At 44.1% G+C, this 19,706-nt stretch overlaps 1 protein-coding gene across 4 annotated transcripts in view; it reads left to right on the top strand.

Annotated features, from left to right (window-relative positions):
- The window catches only part of Rps6kc1 (ribosomal protein S6 kinase C1), a 156,527-nt gene extending 138,061 nt beyond the window's left edge, over positions 1-18,466 (top strand). For all 4 annotated transcript variants that reach the window (XM_052737991.1, XM_052737992.1, XM_052737990.1 and 1 more), the window contains 3 exons: positions 6,124-6,206; positions 7,224-7,319; positions 17,597-18,466. In XM_052737991.1, the coding sequence (XP_052593951.1) occupies positions 6,124-6,206; positions 7,224-7,319; positions 17,597-17,707 (290 nt within the window). In that variant the 3' untranslated portion in view covers positions 17,708-18,466. The remainder of the gene's footprint in view (positions 1-6,123; positions 6,207-7,223; positions 7,320-17,596) is intronic.
- The last annotated feature ends 1,240 nt before the right edge of the window (positions 18,467-19,706 follow it).

The following is a 19,706-nucleotide window of genomic DNA, read 5'->3' as shown; positions in this document are numbered from 1 at the left end:
CTTTGAGGCTGCTGTGCCTCACCATCCACAGCTGAAACAGCGATGGTAATTATCTACCTGTCAAACACCTGGTTGATGCGACCAGGGATTTCAAAGCATTAACATTGATGAATATCACCCTTGGAGGACTAGTGGCCAAGTCCACAGCACAGAAAAGGGTATGCCTAGTCTGTCTCGTGAAGTACCCGGGAATTTCCACCCAGGGATGTCTGATTGCAGAGGTGTCCTTGTAAAATGTGTTACATTATGGTGCAGGCCCACCTCAGCAAGCCTGCAAGTGGAGACAGGTATGGCTCCAATCTGGAGCTCCTCAAACATGTTGTGTGAGCCTAAAAGGCATCTTTGAATGTCCACATTTGTGGGAGCCCTTTTTGGAATGGGTCTAAGATGACTACAGCAGTTTTAGCTGCACCAAGCCCTTTTCAAAACTTTCTCCTAACAGATGTTCAATAAAATTTTCAAGAGACTATTTTGATTCCCAGAAAAAAACAGTCATTTCAAAACACTTCAGAGTATCCACTCAAGTAAACAAAACCCCATGCTAATTATAGAGACACTTTTAGCTGTTTAAGTAGCTCATATATACATGTGCTCTTATCACAGCAGTAGAATTTCTGTACAAACTAACTTGATTGTGGGAGGCCTACCCCTTTCTGAACAGAAACAGAGAAGGAGTGGAATCTTTTAGGAAGAAGACAGAAAAACTTCCTTTTTCGGGGGGTTGGTTTTGAGACAGGGTTTCTCCATGTAGTTTTGGTGCCTGTCCTGGATCTTGCTCTGTAGACCAGGCTGGCCTCAAACTCACAGAGATTCACCTGGCTCTACCTCCTGAGTCCTGGGATTAAAGGTGTGAGCCGCCACCACCCAGCACAGACACCTTCACTTAAGTTTTCCAGGGGCCACTGAGACCATAAAATTATATTTTGAGCTATCATAAAACGTATTCAAATATATCTGAAGGTAAAAGAGTAATTAAAAACAATTCTAGTGTGAACATAACTATACACTTTTTACAAACTTACATTCAACATTTACACTTTTTCCATTCAGTATTTACACTTTTTACAAACTTATATTCAAAAGGAAACTCCCTTACACTTTTTGCATATTTACAAGTAGCATGAATATCACTATACATATTTACACTTTTTTACAAACTTACATTATGCATTATTTACACTTTTTGCAAACTTGTATTCAAAAGGAAACTCTATAGGACTATTTTACAAACCTTACCAAACATCTATAAAGAATCTCTTAACAGAACTAACTTACATTCAAAAGCAAACTCTATAGGATTATTTTACAAACTTTAGCAAACATCTTGAAGAGATCTCTTAACTGTACTATTATATTTTGTTTCAACAAGACAGAAAGTACACAAATCATTTCTAAAGTTCGGAGTTTATAGTCAGCTTTGATATTATTCTGAAAGTTTTCTTGAGAGTTTGAAGTCAGAGCCTAATTCATCAGTGGCTGTAGCTAGAGTTTTCCTGCCTGGCCCACAGTCAGGATAAATCTCTCTCACCTACCAGTCCCACAGCCATCAGACCCAACCAAGTAAACACAGAGACTTATATTGGTTACAAACTGTATGGCTGTGGCAGGCTTCTTGCTAACTGTTCTTACAGCTTAAATTAATCCATTTCCATTAATCTATACCTTGCCACATGGCTCGTGGCTTACCGGCATCTTCACATGCTGTTTCTCATCGTGGCAGCTGGCAGTGTCTCTCTGACTCAGCCTTCCACTTCCCAGCTTTATTCTCCTCCTTGTCCCGCCTACACTTCCTGCCTAGCCAATGGCCAATCAGTGTTTTATTTATTGACTAATCAGCAACACATTTGCCATACAGAACATCCCACAGCAAGTGGCTCTAAGCTTTATTTGGTGACTGAGGGTAAAATTCTATCTTGTTAATTTTTTAAAGTTGCTTTTTAATATTACCATGAGTGTTTCAAAGTGGCTTGTTGACAAACGATATTAGGATTTTAATTGCCTTCTGACAGGTAGGTTTTGTTCACTTGCTCCTTGTTTCCAGGAGGTAAGCTAAGCTTCCTAACAGTGCTTGGGAAAAAAAGCAATGTTTTGAGCTGAATTTTGGGGGCAGCATTTGAAAGTTTTTTGTTCTGTCTGCCTTTTTTCCAGGCCTGCTTGCCTTTGCTGCCTCGCTTTTACTAACTACATTTCCCAAGCTGCCTTTCTGTATAGCGTCATGCTACTACAAACTACTTTTCCCAAGCTGTCTTTCAGGTCCAACTCTGACCAATGGTGGCTGCTGCACTCCTAGTTCCTGTATACATGATCTGTGTTCATACTGAAATCAAGATTTTGCTTTTTTGCAATGTGAGATTTCTGTTCTCCCTGAGCTGGCATTGACAGGTGTACTTCCTTCACCTGACACTGTCCCTGGAGTGGCCTGTGCCTGCCTGTGCACACTTACAGATCAGTGCTTCTCCCATCTTACCGGGTCAATGAAAGAAAATAAAAGTTCCCAAGACTTCTGTCCCTAAACTTTGGCCTCATGGCCAAGAGGAAATTAATTCTGATGGTACAATGTTTTCATACAGCGGCAATGCCAGCAGAGTGAAGAGTTTTATTTCACCTTCATCTGCCTCAGGAAAAATTCTTTCTCTCCTTCTCAGGGTTTATATCTAAGCTGTCCACAGGCCAAAAGCTTCCTCAGGAATCTTTTTCTGCCCATTTTCTTGTATAGTATTTTTTCATGACTCTGATTCTTCCCAGTTTGTGTTTATAGTCTTGTAGTTGGAAATCAAGGACATGGCTTCTCTGTCTTTAAGTTTCTTTTTACCCAATATTCCTAATTCTACTCTTATTTTAAATTTCTTCTTACACTATATTCCTATATTCTGTCTTACATTTTCCCTTAATTTTTATAGGTAGAAATTAAGAGAGAGAGAAAAAAGAAAGAAATCTAGATAGAGAAAGATACTCGCTGCCTCACTTTTCACTTTGGCATCTTTCAGCCACCTTACTTTATCTTCTGAGAATAAAATACTGTTGCCTTTATTTTTAATTCATTATTGGGCATGCCTCCTTACACCTGCAATGCCACTGACACTCTTTTTGCCAAGTCCCTGGTCCCTGTTCCTGGTGCCACTTGTAGCATCCCAGCTGGGAGATTGGCTCCCACATTTTACGGCAGGATACTCTTGAGGAGTGAGGGATAAGATATAATAAATAGAAGGATGGGGGGGAGAGAGACAGATAGAAATACAGGATAGTCTCGGGAGGGCCTGGATCATTATCCACTGGCCCCGTCTATCTCTTCTAAAGGGCTTTTTATAGGAATGCTAAGGGGTGGAGCAAAAGACCTCCCCCTAGCACAGCCAAGTGCAAACCCTTCCAAATACCTGGTAACTATACACTTGGTCAAGCAATCCTCTAATGCAGCCCTGCTGGGTAAAGCAAGCTCAGATCTCACTAGGAAACCTTTGTGGGCCTCCACACACATTCTCTGAGCTGACTGGGTCAGGCATCCTTCTGCCTGCTCACAGAGAAATAATGTCTCTATCTTCATAGTTAATTCATGCAATTAAGTTCTCTGTCATGTTGTTAGGAAATTTAAAGTGATTGAAGTATGAAGCACAGTTTGGTACTTAGGTTGTCTACTTATTCCATATATACAGAATACACACACACACACAGACACACACAGACACACACACACACACACACACACACACACACACACACACACACACACACACACAAATGTATATACTAGTTAGCCTAACTGTGGCTGTTGTGTGGCTGCTGTGCACATGGCTGTAACACTAGTCTAGTATAACAGTGTCTGTGCATGGAAAGTGCAGAGCATTGCCAGCACATTCTAAATGGGTGGCTGATCTGTCCCTTGGTCTTGAGTTCTTAACAGGTAAAACCTTAATAAAACTAAGTAGCACGTGGCTACCAACTCTGTGCTTAAGGAAGTGGAATAGAGGAAAAATATATATTCCCTGTGGGTGCTGGTGTGAAACTTGTTTTAGATTCACATTAATCATGTGGCAGAATCTGTGGAGCATCTGGGCCAATACAGAGAGCCTCATTTATGCTGCTTCTCTGTTGGTACTGGTTGGTGAGATAGGCTGAGTCTCTACATGGAGGTCTGATAACATGAATAAACCTGAGCAAGACATTTACATGTTCCTGAATGGCCAGTGAGATGTCATGCAAGGATTTTGAATGGGAATCATGTAAGTCATGTGTAGCCTAGAAGGAAATGTGCAGAGGGTATATTTGATTGCAGGCCTGTGACCACTTCCTCTTCATTTTTCTGAGGCTTCTGGGGACACACAGCCTGGCTAACATTTTTAAGAGCTCTTTTCTGAAGGCAACAGTGGCTCTGAGTGGAGGTGGGGGTGGTGCAGCTTTGAAACAGAGCCCCCAAGGACCTGTGTCTCTGGAGGGCTGCTGAGTAAGGTGTGAATTGTGGAGTTTAGAGCAAAATTTAACCCATAGACCCTCAGATCAAACTCACCTGATCCAGAAGAGATCTGAGACTCATACCAGGCCTTCAGTGTCTGGTCCAGCCTTCTAACAGGGAACGTTAAGTTTGTAGAAACTGTGGGAGGGTGCACACAGGTCCCCCCCACACCAAGTTCTGTTCTGCAAACCTGCCTGTTTTCTCATCATCTCACTCTGCTCTTGAGATTTGTATTACCGAGATGTTTATGTAGGTTGATGAATATTAAAAATCTCACCACCCCAGAGGCAGGTCATTAAAACATTTGTCAGTTCTCTCACCCCGTTCTCTTTAATCAGAGTTCTGTTGTTTGAAAACAGTACACATTTATACTTTGGCCGTATGTAAAGATGTCATTCAACATGGTTCTGCAGTGTGCATGCATTTCACAGTTTACACACAGGTCTCGATGGATTCTGGTCTTTAAGTTACATGAACAGTAGTTGGCAAGAGCTATTGTGTTTCTTTTCTGCTACTTAGCTGAGGTCAGCTCATCAGAGAATGGAGGTTGTGAGTTGGTATGAAGCACTGTAGGCAGAGATAGGCTGGGAAGGTCTGTGGTTTGGGTCTACCTATGGTTAGGCTGTTTGGAGCCCCAAAGAAGCAACAAGAAGCTGCTGAAATGGGTCCATATCTGGTACTTTGCACGAGGGATAGTGTGTCACTACCCCACCCCTTGCTTCAGACGTGAAGCTTGATGTCCTGAGATCGTGTTGTTCTTCTCCAAGGGTGCTCTGCATAGTATTGGTTAGAACCAGGGTCCACAGGACTGCTTCACTTACATTTCAGATTCTCACTAACTCTCTAGAAACTTCTGAATATTTCGTCTCAAGTTGTAGGCTCCCTGTAGTCAAATAATAGTAAGCTGCTTTTGTTTGAATGGTGTCAGAGGGGTAGATAGCAGCAAGGCCTTGGGACCAGTCAGCTGTTGTTACAAGAGAACAAGGTCTCAAGTGGGAGTTAGTGACTGTGGCCTCAGAGTTGGTGCTCATTATGGAGTTTGAGGTTCCTCCAGGAATGGACAGGTAGAACTGTAGTTCCTGGCTGTTCTAAACTCTTAGATTTTCACTCGTGGGTTTAAACAATATTTCTTCTATACTTCAGAATGGGTGGGTTTGCATTTCACAGGCTTCTTCAGTGAAAGAAAGTGAGAGATGAAGGGAGAGGGTGGATCATCATCTGCTCTTATGTGACATTGGGTGACGTGTGCCCCCTAGTTTCTAACAGGGTAATTAATATTGGCTTAGGTAATTTTTGAAGTGCCTTGTGGTTACAAGGAGTCTTTATTTCTGAAACAAAAGATGGTTTGAAAGGGAAGTCAGCTGTGCTCCCTTGAATCTGAAAGTGGAAACAAGTGCTGATCTGGTTGGTTCATGAAACCTTAAGTACGGTGTCTTGAAGGTGTCCCTCCGTCAACCAAAGAACAAATGTCTCCGTTTAATGTATGACTGTGTCGGGAAAAAATGCAACCCCAGTAGGTGACCAGAGAGAGAAGCGACTTTCAGGGATTTGAAAGCCCAGGAGTGTTTAGTATTTGCTCTCTCAGCATTAACAAGGTCACCTTGCTAATACATGTTAATTTTGAAAGTTTAATTGACCTCTGGAATTTTAATATCAACCTTTTTTGGTATGTTTAGAGGTTGGAGCAGTCACAGAAGAAACTGAAGCTTGTGATTGGTGGAGCCTGGGTGCTGTCCTCTTCGAACTTCTCACTGGCAAGGTATGCAGTGACCTAGACACCTAGTGCACGTATCCAGATGCCACCCTGACTCCAAGTCAAGCATGTTAGCTTTTCCTGTAGTCATTAGGTCAGGGGCTGAGGAAAACTTCAGTTTCAGAAACAGGCAGAGCAATTTATCAAGATTCTGATTTTTTAAAAATCCTGTAACATTGAATAAATTGATAGCCATCTTCTGCTGTGCCACAGCTACCCAGTGAGAGACTCGGCCCTTCCTCTGCCCTCTCTGTGAGGTAGCATTAACAGAATTACATCTGTGGGGTTTGTAACAGGCACATGTCAGAATCCTCAATATTCTTCAGGTTCCTGTCTGAAGCCAGAGTGCATTCATATTTTAAAAATTAGTGTTGATATTAAAAGTAACATCTTTTCACCTATACCATACATTTTCCCTATCTGTTCTAGTGTGGGGACAGAGAATGTACTCTTTCTGATTAGTAACTTTTAAGCATGATGCCTGAGGTTAATAGACATTAACTGAGTTTTGTGTCTGTTGCCTCCTGGGAAGAAACTGGAGGAGATGCATAGTCCCACTTTTGTTAAGTGTGTGAATTAGCAATGTGAGATCACTGTGAAGTGCACACTAGCTGATGTTTGCAGTTAAACTGTAAAGTGTAACTATACACATGTTGAAGCACCGTGACTAACAAACTCTATGCTAGAAAGATTTTTAAGAACATTAGTTATTTCAAAGCTATCAGCTTCCTCTTTGGAGTTTGTGTGTTATTTAAGCTTTTCTGTTAGGATCTAGTCCCTCAGTAATGACGAAGGGATGGTTGCACAAGCCTGTGATGTGCGCATGGTGGCTGTCAGCTGCCTTGCAGATGCCCTCTAGGCTCACAGCCTAATCTTCCTCGGCAGTGGTGGCAGCGCTGTGTTGATGGCTGTGCCTCCAGTTTACATGGTGTCAGCTCTCTGTAGTTGCTGCCTGTGTGCCCTGGGATAGAACAGGGTGTGATGTGATTCGGGATAAGAAATATAACCAATTGACTCTTTCAGACACTCGTGGAGTGCCACCCAGCAGGAATAAATACGCACACTACTTTGAACATGCCAGACTGTGTTTCTGAAGAGGCTCGTTCACTCATTCAACAGGTAATTGAATCGACCTCCTGGCCAAGTATCTGGAACTTGCGGGTTAGCAGAGGCCACTGCAGCAGAGCCATTAGGAAGTTATTTTGGGACAGGAAAGGCTCATGTACAGCCACATTCAGAGTGAACATGGTACATTTGTAGGATCAGAGGAAGGGCTGAAACTTGTTGGCCCTAATTTTTGTATTACGTTGAGCTAATATTAATGTGTTCCATCTATTTATGGGGGTGTGAGGTTACATTGCTTTTGGCTTGTCTGGGACTGCCCTATTTCCCTACTGTATGATGCAGCCATTTGCTGAGTGGTTGTCCCACTCTTTAATTCTCATTTGCACAGGGAGAAAGGTTATGAAGTGTTGTCAAGTCAGCCCCAAGGCCTCCTCCCCCTTGATGGGACTGGAGCCCTGTGCCAGTTAGTATATTTCTGGGGGCTTTGAAGAAAGACTCTGTTGAAAATTTAGGTGCAGTATTTCAGAGGTCTGGGCTCAGTTAGCTGCTCCAGCTAATTCTCCTTTATTTAATAACCACGTTTGACAGCACAAGCCCCAGTGACCAGAGCTTTCCAGGTTGTAGGGTTCTGTAGTGTCTGTGTAGACTGCATGGCTAGGCAGTCCTAATGAAAAAAATTCAACATTCCAAATGCTCTGAAATCTGAAACTTTTTGTGTATACTCAGGAAATTCAAGATTTCAGGGTGTTTGAGAATTTGTGTTCAGGTGAAGACTCCTCACCTGCCTCAGTTGTCCTGAGTCGGGAGTCTGATGAGGCACTGTGCTGTACTGTTCTGTCGTGAGGGACTCACAACACTGCAGTCCTCACATTTTCATGAAAATCATGAAACGAAAAGGGGATCTGAAATGGTGAACTAAGTGAACTAAAATTATTCAATAGATGTGGATGTTTTGAAATCAGAGAAAATAAAAATTAAAAGTAAAAAAGGGGGGGTATATGAAGACAAAAATCACCTCCTGTTCTCCTAAAGAGTAATTTTGATTCCATTTGGCAGTACTGTGGGCATGGCATAGTGCTGAGGCCGTGGGGGGAGACCAAATAACTGTCCACAGGCAGGACTGAGGAAGGGCTCAGACAGGCAGAAACTACCTCAGAGTCCTTCAAGTCAAGATAAGGAGGGTCCCAGTGGGTGCCGTGGGAGGAAAGTTGTTAGGGGCTGTGTGTTATTTTGCTCGGCCTTTGGCATAGTTTAGTAGGGCAAAGTTAGATATGGGGAGTAGCATGGGGGACTGAACAGTGACAAGGGGGCTCACGTAGAGTGAAGGATGAATTTAGACTCAGAGGAGTTGGGATTTTCTCGCGGGTGCTCTTGTCATGAACAGAGGGTGGAAGGACACAGCCCTTTTACAATGTGGCGTTTGCTGTTGTGCAGAAAAATGAAAGTATCAAAGTTGGATTAATTTGCCCAACTCTGTGAAATATAAAAAAATGTAGTCATGGGTTGGGAACGTAGTTCAGTTGGTAGTGTGCCTGCCTCGCATGTTACAGAGCCCAGTTCCCTTCTCAGTCTGTATAGAAGCAACACAATGGCACATACCTGTTGTTAAGGTAATTCTTGGTTACTGGTAAGTTTGGGTCTAGTCTGGGATACATGAGATCCTACCTCAAAACAAACATACAACATTTAAAAGGGGGGGCAAGGAGAAGGTGGAGGAGGAAGATGGGGAGGAAGAGAAGGAGGAAGAAGAGGGAGAGGAGGGAGAGGTGAGGAAGGAGGAGGAAGAGGAAGATGGGGAGCAGCAGTCTGTTTAGACACAGATGTGTGCACTCGGAGCCCTTGGTCTCCAGTAAGTCAGAGAAAACCATGTAAGATGCTTCATTCTAGCTGGTCCTTTGGTTGCATCTTTTTTATTGTGGTGCAAGGAAGTAAAAGTATTTACGGGGGGCGGGGCTAAGGAAAGACTGAGACTGGCTTTTTGTTTTCCTCAAAGAAGTTGTTATTCCCTAATGCGGAGTACAGACTTCCTTATGGTAATTCACTACTGTGCCCTTGTCTTTACTGGGAGTCCCTGTGGAGTGTTTGAGTCTGAATGTCTGCTTTGTTCTGTAATGGCAACACTCTGTCACTGCCCAAGGAAGTGGCCATTCATGCTGAGGAAATACCATCTGCCATCGAAGGGAGAGGGGTTCCCTGGCAGGCCGAGGTGTTCCTCTTGCACTGCTTCAGGGTAGAGAGGTTACCTTGAAAAGAATCACGCATAGTTTATGTGGAGGAAATAACTACTCTGCTCTGGGGGTATTTCCCCCTCTTCGCTCTTTCTGCTCCTTGCTTGATTCTTAGAAATATCAACAGTCCTGAGGTAAACAGTTTCTTTGACATGCAACCACAAAGTCCTGAGTCCAGTGTCTGCATGGACTTGGTGCCCGAGGATTCAGCTCTTCATCAGTGGGGATGCTATCTATGGGAAAGACCTTTAAACAAGGTTTCTGTGTCTCTTTCTTGGCACAGTCACCTGGCCAAGGAGCTTGGCAGACAGTATGCCGAGTTTCTTCTGTAGTCTCTGCCGGCCGGCCGACATGTTCTCCTTTGACAGCACTTTGAGATGGCAGAGTGAGTGGACGTTGTCGGCAAAGAAGTTACAAGCCGATGGTGACACTTGAGAGCTGCAGACTTGTCTCCAGACTAAGTAAATCGATGCTAGCAAGCGATAGAATGCAAACGCGAGGGATTTCACATTGGAAGCCGTATTTTAGAATCAGTGGGTGGAAATCCAGTTAAAGAGAAAGACTTGCCTGGGTAGCTCCCCCTTGAGGTAGTGCATGTGCCCCAGAAACAGCAGTATTTGGTGTTCAACTTGCTAAACTGCTGCTATATTTCAATCAGCAGGTGTGAACTGTCTTTGAACTGAGTCCATTATGTTCATAACAATAGCCTTTAAAACACACCTTGGTGAGCTGGGAGGTGACTCAGTGCTTCTGAGCACTGCCTGCTCTTTCAGAGGATCTGAGTTAAGTTCCCAGCACCCACACAGCAGCTCACAGCCACCCATAATTGCAGTTCCAGGGGATCTAACACCCTTTTCTGACCTCTGTGGACAACTGGTGTGCATGTGGTACACATACACACATGGAGGCAAAACACTCACACACATAAAAGAAAACAATCTAAAACCCACATTTCAGGAACTTCTGATATAAAGTTCTTTGAACAGTTAGCTTTAATAAACAGTACTAGAGCTGGGTGGTGGTGGCACACACCTTTAATCCCAGCACTCGGGAGGCAGAGGCAGGTGGATCTCTGTGAGTTCGAGGCCCGTCTGGTCTACAGAGTGAGTTCCAGGACAGCTGGGGCCATACAGAGAAACCCTGTCTTGAACAGCCCCCTCCAAAAAAAAAAGTGCTAGGATGGTTTAGAATGCTAGGCAAGCTAACTTCAGGTAAAAATTTATTAGTATTTTGTTTGTTTACTTATTTTTGAAACGGGGTCTTATCATGTAGCTCTGGCTGGCCTAAAACTCTAAGACCAGGCTGACTTTGAAACTTACAGTAATTCTACTGGCTCTGCATCCTGAATGCTGAGATTAGATGTGTGTCACCATCCCAGGCACTTTTAAAGCATGTGCTTCAGTCTTCGGTGACAGGTAACACCCAAATGAAGGGATGACGGGTTCTCAGACTCTCTACTCACACATCAGGGGGCTGTGATGCCGTGCTTGTAGTATGGGTTCCGGAGTCAAGGTGCTTGAATTCAAACCCTTGCTTGGCAACTTAATAACTGTATGATCTTAAGCAGTTTACTAATTTCCTCACATCTCTGTTCACTCTTTTATAAAAGGAAGGAAGGGTAGCTGTGCAAAGAGTTACAGTGAGTTGAGTCCCTACGTTAATACATGTTATACAGTTAGGCTAATGGCTGGCCCATGGCAAGTGCAGTGCCCACATTTTTTTATTATTATTAGAACAGCAGTGTTGAGGCTATGACTTTTGTAATTTGATGGGATATGTGCTTTTGTTATGGGGCTGCTGATGTAGGAATCTGGCAACTGCTGGTTTTACAGGGAAAAAGCTTTAGAAGTTGTGAACTAGAAATGTGCCAAAATTAGTTACACACATGCATGAAACTGTGAGAAAAAGTTTTAAAGCCATGGACATACATAGCAGTTGTTTATTTGTAAACAGCACATCAGTTGCTGTTTATTTTACAGATAGTTGAGTTAACGAATAATGAGTGAAAATTAGAAATAAAGAAAAAAGTGGAATCTTTGATTAAAATTGGATAGTGGCTGTTGGTACAGGAAGATGCTGGCAAGTCCTCTTGCCAGTGCTCCAGCACGGGGCAGGATTGGTGAAGGCCATCATTTCAGTGCTTTCTGAAATCATTTAAAGGGTATGATGACCTGGGAAACAGCTGAACTTGGAGCGAAGACATCATGCCTCATATTCTCTACAATATGCTCCTGTTTTTCCTTCACTACATGGTCTTGGGGCCAGGCTGTGGGGACAGACCCTGAGCATTAGGAATATGTGTAGGAGCATTCTGTGAGCCAGCATAGACTGGTTGGGGCCTGAACTGTAAGCAGATTCTCCTTCCTGTGGGAAGAGATGGAGACTTGACTGGCTGAGGTGTTTGGATACAACCTTTACTTAGTCTCTAGTGGACAGCTAAGCCATAGAGACATAGGAAGCCTAGCCTAAAACTCAAAACCAACCAACCAGAGATGTCAGCAATACATTATAGTGCGGGGGAAAGAGAGGGGGCTCTGTGGACTTTCAGAGCTGGCTGAAGTGGATTACCAAAGAAACAGACCAATAGCCATGACAATGTTCATGGGGACACACACCACTAACAAACACTCTATTTTCAGGGAAATGTAATATGAGATGTAGCAGAAGCAGAAAGTGGGACTTGTGCAGAGAAAAGCACCATTGATGGAAATGTCTCAGGTGACCCCAGATTTGGAGGTTAACAAAACATCCACCAGTTACTATAAATATCTTCAGAGAATTAAAATAAGCTGTGTTTAAAGAATTGAGGGAAAGTGTCACAACAATGGAATAAATTACAAAATGAAAAATTGAGGAAAACCAGGTTGAAATCTTAAATTGAAAAGTTCACTGTAGGTGGAGTTTTCCTGTCCTGGCAGCTGTTCCAGATAAGCAACACTGAGACTTAATATTAATTACAAATGCTTGGCTGATGGCTCAGGCTTGTTGCTATCTACCTCTTGCATTTAACTTAACCCACGTTTTTTATCTATGCATTGCCACATGGTGGTGATACCTTCTTTCAACATGGCACGATCATCTCCTGCTCTCTCTGTGTCTGGCTGGTGACTCCTTGGACTCCGTCCTTCCTTCCAGCATTCTCAGTGTGGCTGTCCCACCTACACTTCCTACCTGGCTTCCTACCTAGCTCTTTATTAACCAATGAGAGAAATACACATTCACAGTGTACAGAAGGATTATTGAGCAGCAGTTCACTGAATGAAATAAGAAATCACTGGAAGAATGTACTGGCGCATCACATCAGGAGGATGAGTCAGTAGAAATGACCCACTCTGAGAACAGGCCCCAATATGTGAGGAGTGATGAACAGGGCCACGGATCTGTGAGGAAATATTTTTTCTTTCAAATGCACCAATGTATATAGACGAATTTTAAAAGGTCTTATTAATAAAAACACTCCAGAGCCAGATATTGGGGTGAATTCTAAAAGATCAGAGAAACAGAAACAAGCCACAACTAACCTCACCTCACCAACTTCTCAGCCGATCCTGTTTTCTCAAACTGGAAGCCTCTGAGTCCTCATCTGAATGGATCTCAGCTGAACTGCTGCTAAAAGCTTAAAAGCTTGAAAAGCCTCGAGTTCCTGGTCCTCATGCCTTATACCTTTCTGCTTCCTGCCATCACTCCCTGGGATTAAAGGTGTGTGTCTCTCCCAAGCAAGTTATGAAATCTCAAGTCCTGGGATTAAAGGTGTGTGCCACCACGCCTGGCTTCTATGCCTATCTAGTGGCTGTTCTGTTCTCTGACCCCAGACAAGTTTATTGGGGTGCACAATATATCAACCAAAAATGAGAGTTCCAGAAGAAGAGGAAGTTGGGAAAAGAAGCAGAAATACTTGAAGGAATAATGGTTGAAAATAGTCTTGGTTTCATGAGTGACACAGAAGAAACTTAGCGGACCCTGCATAGAAAAATGAGAGCCACATGCAGACACACCGATGGCAGATTGTTGAAAAGCAAAAACAGAGGAAAAATGTAAAGGCAGCAAGAGAAAGACTCATCTTATGGGAGGGATTATTAGTGCTCAGTTCTCATCGAAAATAACAGAGGACAGAGGACACTAGAATAGCATTCATTATATTGAAGGGAAGGGTCAGTTAGCCTGTAATCCAGAAAAGTTATTTTTCATAAAAGGTGAAATAAAGACACTCCCAGATAAAGGATGACTAAGCTCCCAGCCGTGGATGAACATGTCAAGAGCTAGTGACTCGGGGTGTAGGGGATGCGTAGGGTGGGGCTCAGGTCTGAGCACAGTGCAGTGGTAGAGAGAAGTTCATAAACAAGTCTAAGTATATTTTCCTCATTTATCTCCCCCACCTGTTTTAAAAAATATGGACACATGTAATGATAATTATGAGATGGTGCTGTTGGGTTTATGGCATGTATAGATACAATATACATGTAGCTCTTTGTAAGTCCATTCTTCATCCCCAGATCCAAACAACAGGTCAAGTATATGTATATTTTAAATTCTAGGCTGTCTGGGCTTGGCAGCTCACCTATAACCCCAGCATGTGGAAGGCTGAGACAGGAGGGCTCAATATGCCTGGGCTACATATTGAGTCATGCCAGGCAGATCTGAGTCACAATGTGAGACCCTGCTTCAGAAAGAGGAAAAGCTAGGAAAGATTTTGTGCACATTTTCTCATCACCTCTCTCTACACAATGCAGTGCAGGAGTTATTTGCATATTGGTTACATTGTGTTGTGGGTTAGTCATCTGAGATGATTGGAAGTGTATGGGAGCATGTGCTTATAGATTGTCAAGGACTTGAGCACTCAGATGTCTTGATATTCATGCAGACTCTGGAGCCAGGACCCTATGGATACCAAGTGGTGACTGTACCTAGCAATAGTAGAGGGTCATGGAGGAGAAAATTCCTGCCTGTTATTGAGTTAGTACTATTCTGAAGTAGATTGTGTGATAAATTAAGTTGTGTGATTTTGACCATAGTTGCCGAGTGTCTGTACACAATGCACAAAAGGTCATTAAAGTGCCTGGAAAAGTGCACGGGGTGACTTTGAGTTCAGATACAAATGGGTGACAGGTAAACTGTGCACAGTCCCCACGAGGGCTGGAGTGATACTAAAGGTCAGCAAAATGGACATTAGAGCAGGGGCTGCTAGAGACTGACAGCATCTCAGGAGAAGGAGAGGCCAACGCAGGAGAGTGTAATAATAATAGCCCCAAAGTACATACAAAGACTGAGTTGAAAGGAAAAATAGTTCAGCAAAACAAATGGAGTCCTCCATATCTCATCTAGGTAGTTATAGACACCAGCAGGCTGCAGAGGACACGTGTAACCATACAGAGGGAATGCTCTGCGTGCACGCTCAGCACACGCATCGAAAGCAGCCTGCTGGATGACCCTGTGCTGTGTTCAGATAAACCTCCGAGATTAGCAAGGCTGAAGTCTAGCAGTGTACTCTGACCACAGCAGAGAAATTATTAATCTGTAACAGACAACAAGCAGGTCAGAGGTTCAAGGTCATCCTTGGCTTCACAGTAAGTTCTAGGTCAGCCCAGGCTGCAGGAGATCCTGCTTCAAAAAACAACTCGAAACACCCCCCCTCCAACCCCAAGCCCAAAAGAGTCAGCTAAATCCACAGATATTTGGGAATTGAACCACATACTTACTTCTGTGTAACTTATGGGTCAAAGAAGAAATCATGAAAGGAGCCACAGCATAGTATTAATGGGATGTAAATAGAAACACACATCCCAGGGTTTCTGGAAGAAGCTGCGCCAGTTATCATTCTGCATTTATAAAAGGAAGAGACCTAACATCAGAGTCTAACCTTATACTTTAAGACACTGAAAAGAATGGGGCATGGGGACTTATGCCCATGATCCTAACACCTGACAAGCTGAGGCAAGAGGATTGCCATGAGTTCAAGGCCAGTCGGCTCTAGAATGAATCCCTTTTTAAAAATGAATATTGGGGCAGTGGTGATGCACGCCTTTAATCCCAGCACTTGGGAGGCAGAGGCAGGAGGATCTCAGTGAATTCGAGGCCAGCCTGGTCTACAAAGTGAGTTCCATGATAGCCAAGGCTACACAGAGAAGCCCTGTCTCAAAAAACCAAAATAAATAAAAAAATGAATAAATACATACAGAAAAGAACTATACAAATAAAGTAAACCTAAAGCAAACAGAAACCAGTGAGAGAGAAAACGAAAAAGAAGAGAGAAAAGGGAAATATAACTTGAAAAGATCAGTGGGATGGGGAGACCTTTTCCGACTACAGCACACCGAGGCAGAGAGGCCTTGGCATCTTAAAGAATGCTGGTCCAGACGGCAGTGGGCTTTGTACACACGCTTGGAATCAATACTCACCTGCCAAACCACAGTGAGCTAGGCCCTACCCTTACTTCATACCATATGCAGAAATTAGCTCAAAGTAGCTCACAGACCTTTGTGGAAGTGCTGCAGCTGTAAAACCTGTGGAGGAAAACATGAGAAAATACTCATGGCCTTGGGCTACAGCAGAGCTAATTAGATATAACACCAAAAGCATGATCCATAAAAGGAACATTGACAAAGTAGACTTCATTAAAATTAAAAAGTGTGAGCACTTCAAAGATATGTGAAGAAAGTGAAAACAAGCCACAGGCTGGGGAAGATGTTTGCAAACCGCTTGTCTGTGCTATGTTCAGAATGAATAAAGACCGTTGTCACCAGCAAGACAGGCCACTTAGCCTGAAAATGGGTGGGTGGTGAGCCATTTCAGCAGAGGGGCGCCATGAATGGTTGCTGGGGCATACAACCACAGTCATTGTCACCAGGGAGTGCAGTTAAAACCACCAAGAGATGCCACTGACCCTCTAGAGCTGCTTTCAGTCAAGGGCAGATGCTGCTGAGGCAGGAAACCCAGAGCCTTGGCTCATTGCTGATGGGACTGTAGGCAGGTACAGCCATGTTGGGAAAGTTTGGCAGTTTCTTAGTCAGTTATATACAAACGTGCTGTGTGAACCGGCAGTTCTGACCCTAGGAATAAACTCCACTAGAGACACATGTCCTGAGGAACACACACGACTCTGAACAGCACTGCCATTCAGTAGAGTCCAGAACTGGGAACTCGGGGGCCCACTAGCCAGTGAGTAGACTAGCAGCAGTAGAGGCACCGTGGACTATCGATCAGGAAAGAAGCCAGTGCTTACCTCCAGATGGTTCAGTCGCACAGGTGCTGTGCTCAGTGAAGGAAGGAGTGTGAAGGCTTACTTAGCACTGCACTCCGTCGAATGCCCGGAAAGGGCTGGTTCAGAAACAGTGGCTGCTGTGGGCTGAGGTCGTGGGGGAACGCAGATGTCACAGAGCAGCTGTCAGGCTGTGCAGAGGGGTGTAGAGCTAGACTGCATCCTGTACAAGTCTAAATTGACCACAGGTTGTTGACCTGTGACTTGCAGTAGATGTCTATGTAGTATATAAATTATCCCTTAGTAAAGCCATTGACACAAAACTTGAGGATGCAGGAATGTCTCAGGCACACTCTCCCAGCATGCCCAGGGCCTTCAAATGGTTGTACACAATTGCTTCTGGTTTTTACTGTTAAAAAATCTGACTGCCTATGACATTATTTGCTTGTTTTATACATAACTCCTAATTCTGAACAAGTCCTAACCTATTTCATTTGCTGGATCAAATTACTTCATCAAATGCACCAGCCATTCCAGAAAAAGTGGTTTGGGGGATGTAGATTGGCTTGTTCAGATTTGAGCATGTGCAGTCCTTATGTGTTGCAGTTGTTAAGGAACTGAAAGACTTTGTGGGGCTCCGAGACTCCTGAATCATGGAGAAAGGAGTCTCTCTTGATCCCATTACCCTGTTTGAGGATGAGGGAAACCAGTGAATACTCAGGTTTATGCTTTCAGACGTTGACAAGCTTGTCACTCAGGTGGGATGCTCTACCGGCCCACAGCCAGACAGCTGGTTGGCCATAGATGCCCATTTATGGTGTGGTTGAATTCTGAAGCCTTCTCTCCCACAGCCCGTTTTCCTCTCATTGCTACTGTGTTTCTGTCACTCACAGAATCTTCTGTTTCAGCTCTTGCAGTTCAACCCTCTGGAACGTCTGGGTGCTGGAGTGGCTGGTGTTGAAGACATCAAATCTCACCCATTTTTCACCCCAGTGGATTGGGCAGAACTGACAAGATGAGCATCATGGAGTGTCCTTCACAAGACAGATCCCTCGTGACAGATCTCCAGGAGTGGCTAGGCTTGGGCAACCATCCAGCTGGTGCGCCGGAGCCTTGGGACAAGGCCTTAGAGGAAGTGATGGGGCCGGGGGCTAACAGACTCCCATACACCCGCTGTCTAGACAAGAGACTAGTGAACCTTGCCAGCAGCTGCTCTGTACTCACCTTCTCTGAGATGTGACGTAACCTGCATTCAGGGTTTCAGGCGTGTTGCAGACATGAGTGAAATGAGGGTGCCTGTGCAGAACACCTCTGCTAGGAGGCTGTAAGTGTGGAAGGAAGGGTTACATGAGTGAAGGACCTTTGGGTGGCAGCTAATGGTGCTTCTGCTAAACAAGACTGGTTTACGTGATTAAGTCAATATTTACTGAGTAACACACTAAATGTGCTCTGTGAACAGTGTCACTAGTGGGCGGAGGAAGTGAAGAGGAATGCCCAGTGCTTAGCAGGGCCAGGTTATCTCTGAGGAACAACACTCTTGCCAGCTGTGAACTTGCTGGTTGATGCTGCTAACTCTAGGGGCTCATGGGAACAGTCAGTCCTCCAGCTCCTCTCCTCTGCTCCATTTCCTGCATTCTCTGCTCGTTCTCTTGGATTCTGCTTTCTCTACTTCTGTGAAAACACAAGCAACAAAAAAGGGAAGGGGTATTTATTCCCCCACACTGTCAGAGTAACAAGACTAAGAAATCATGATGTAAAATAAATGTGGTTAAAACTTGTATGGCTTCTTTATTAATAGCTTAAGATTTAAAGGTTCATTTTGAAGGGTCCTTTCCCCCCGTTCCTTCTCTTGTGGAAGGTGGACAGTCTCTCCTGCTGTGGCTTAGTGTATTTGTTTTCCTTTGGGCTGGTGTACCTGTACCTATAGTCTGTCATCTATGCGGTAGATGTCCTGTCTCACAAGTCAGCGAGGTGATGTTCAGCTGAGCTCCTGATATTCTGGAGAGAACCAGAGGTTCACCTGTCTCATGTTTACAAATGCCGCTTCTTCATCTTGCTAAGGTAGCGTGGCTGCCACCTTGCTGTTTGCCAAAACTTACAGATGCCTTAAAAGTGTTGGTGTCTGATTGTCAAACTTCATGTGGAGATTATAGAACAGGCGCTGCTTCCGAGCGAGAGTCCACCAGGAATGACTGACATTCTGTTCTTTTGTTGTTGCCTTTGTTTGTGTTTGTTGTATCAGAACCCTGGGCCTGCATGCTAGGCAAGCACTGTCTCATTGAGCTTCGCTCCAGCCCCTGGATTTTTCTGTTCTAATACACATGCTTTTGAGTCTGTGTGAGAGGCCACCCCAGCCCCAGGAACATCTCAGCATCCATCTGCTCACTCCCAGGTCTCCCATCAGGACAAACAGAAGCAGAAATGTTTGTTGAAAACACAGGAAATGTGCAAGCATTTTCCCTTTTTCTATTATTTGACTCCCCTTTCCCCTTTTCAGTCCCTTTATAACCCGAAACCCAGCTGAAGGGCTGTGACAACACCAGGTTGGGATGTGGCAGGTCACCAAGATCAGACCTCAGTCAAGATGACATCAGTCCCTGGAACTGGGTTTGGCTCACCACCCCCTGGCCTCATGACAGGAACTCATGCAGGTGAGACCCAGAAGGACTTCCTGTGTGGGTCGGTAGGAAGTCTGTAAGCATTCAGAGCCGGCCAGTGCAGAACTTCCTTCCAGAAGTGCCCTGTGACACAAAATAAGGACTCACAACGAAGGTGAAGGCCCTACCCTTCCGTGTGATTTGGGCCCCTGGACTCAAAGGACAGTAACCTAAGCAAATGGTTGCCATGTCAGTTGTGGACATATTTCCTCAGCTATAATTTCTCTTTCTGCATGTGTGATTGTGGCTTGTACATAGTATAAACACATCATTCATGTTGGGCACAAGTGATTTTAGAGATAAAATGGGATAAATGGCTGTGGGTGAAGCCCATCTTTCAGGCAATGCTATATACATGCTT

This window comes from Peromyscus californicus, unplaced genomic scaffold, assembly GCF_007827085.1.
Source record: "Peromyscus californicus insignis strain IS unplaced genomic scaffold, ASM782708v3 Scaffold_14__1_contigs__length_90479793_seg_2, whole genome shotgun sequence".
Taxonomy (NCBI): domain Eukaryota; kingdom Metazoa; phylum Chordata; class Mammalia; order Rodentia; family Cricetidae; genus Peromyscus; species Peromyscus californicus.
The sequence above is the reverse complement of the archived record's forward strand: the minus strand, read 5'-3'. Positions and strand labels throughout refer to the sequence as shown.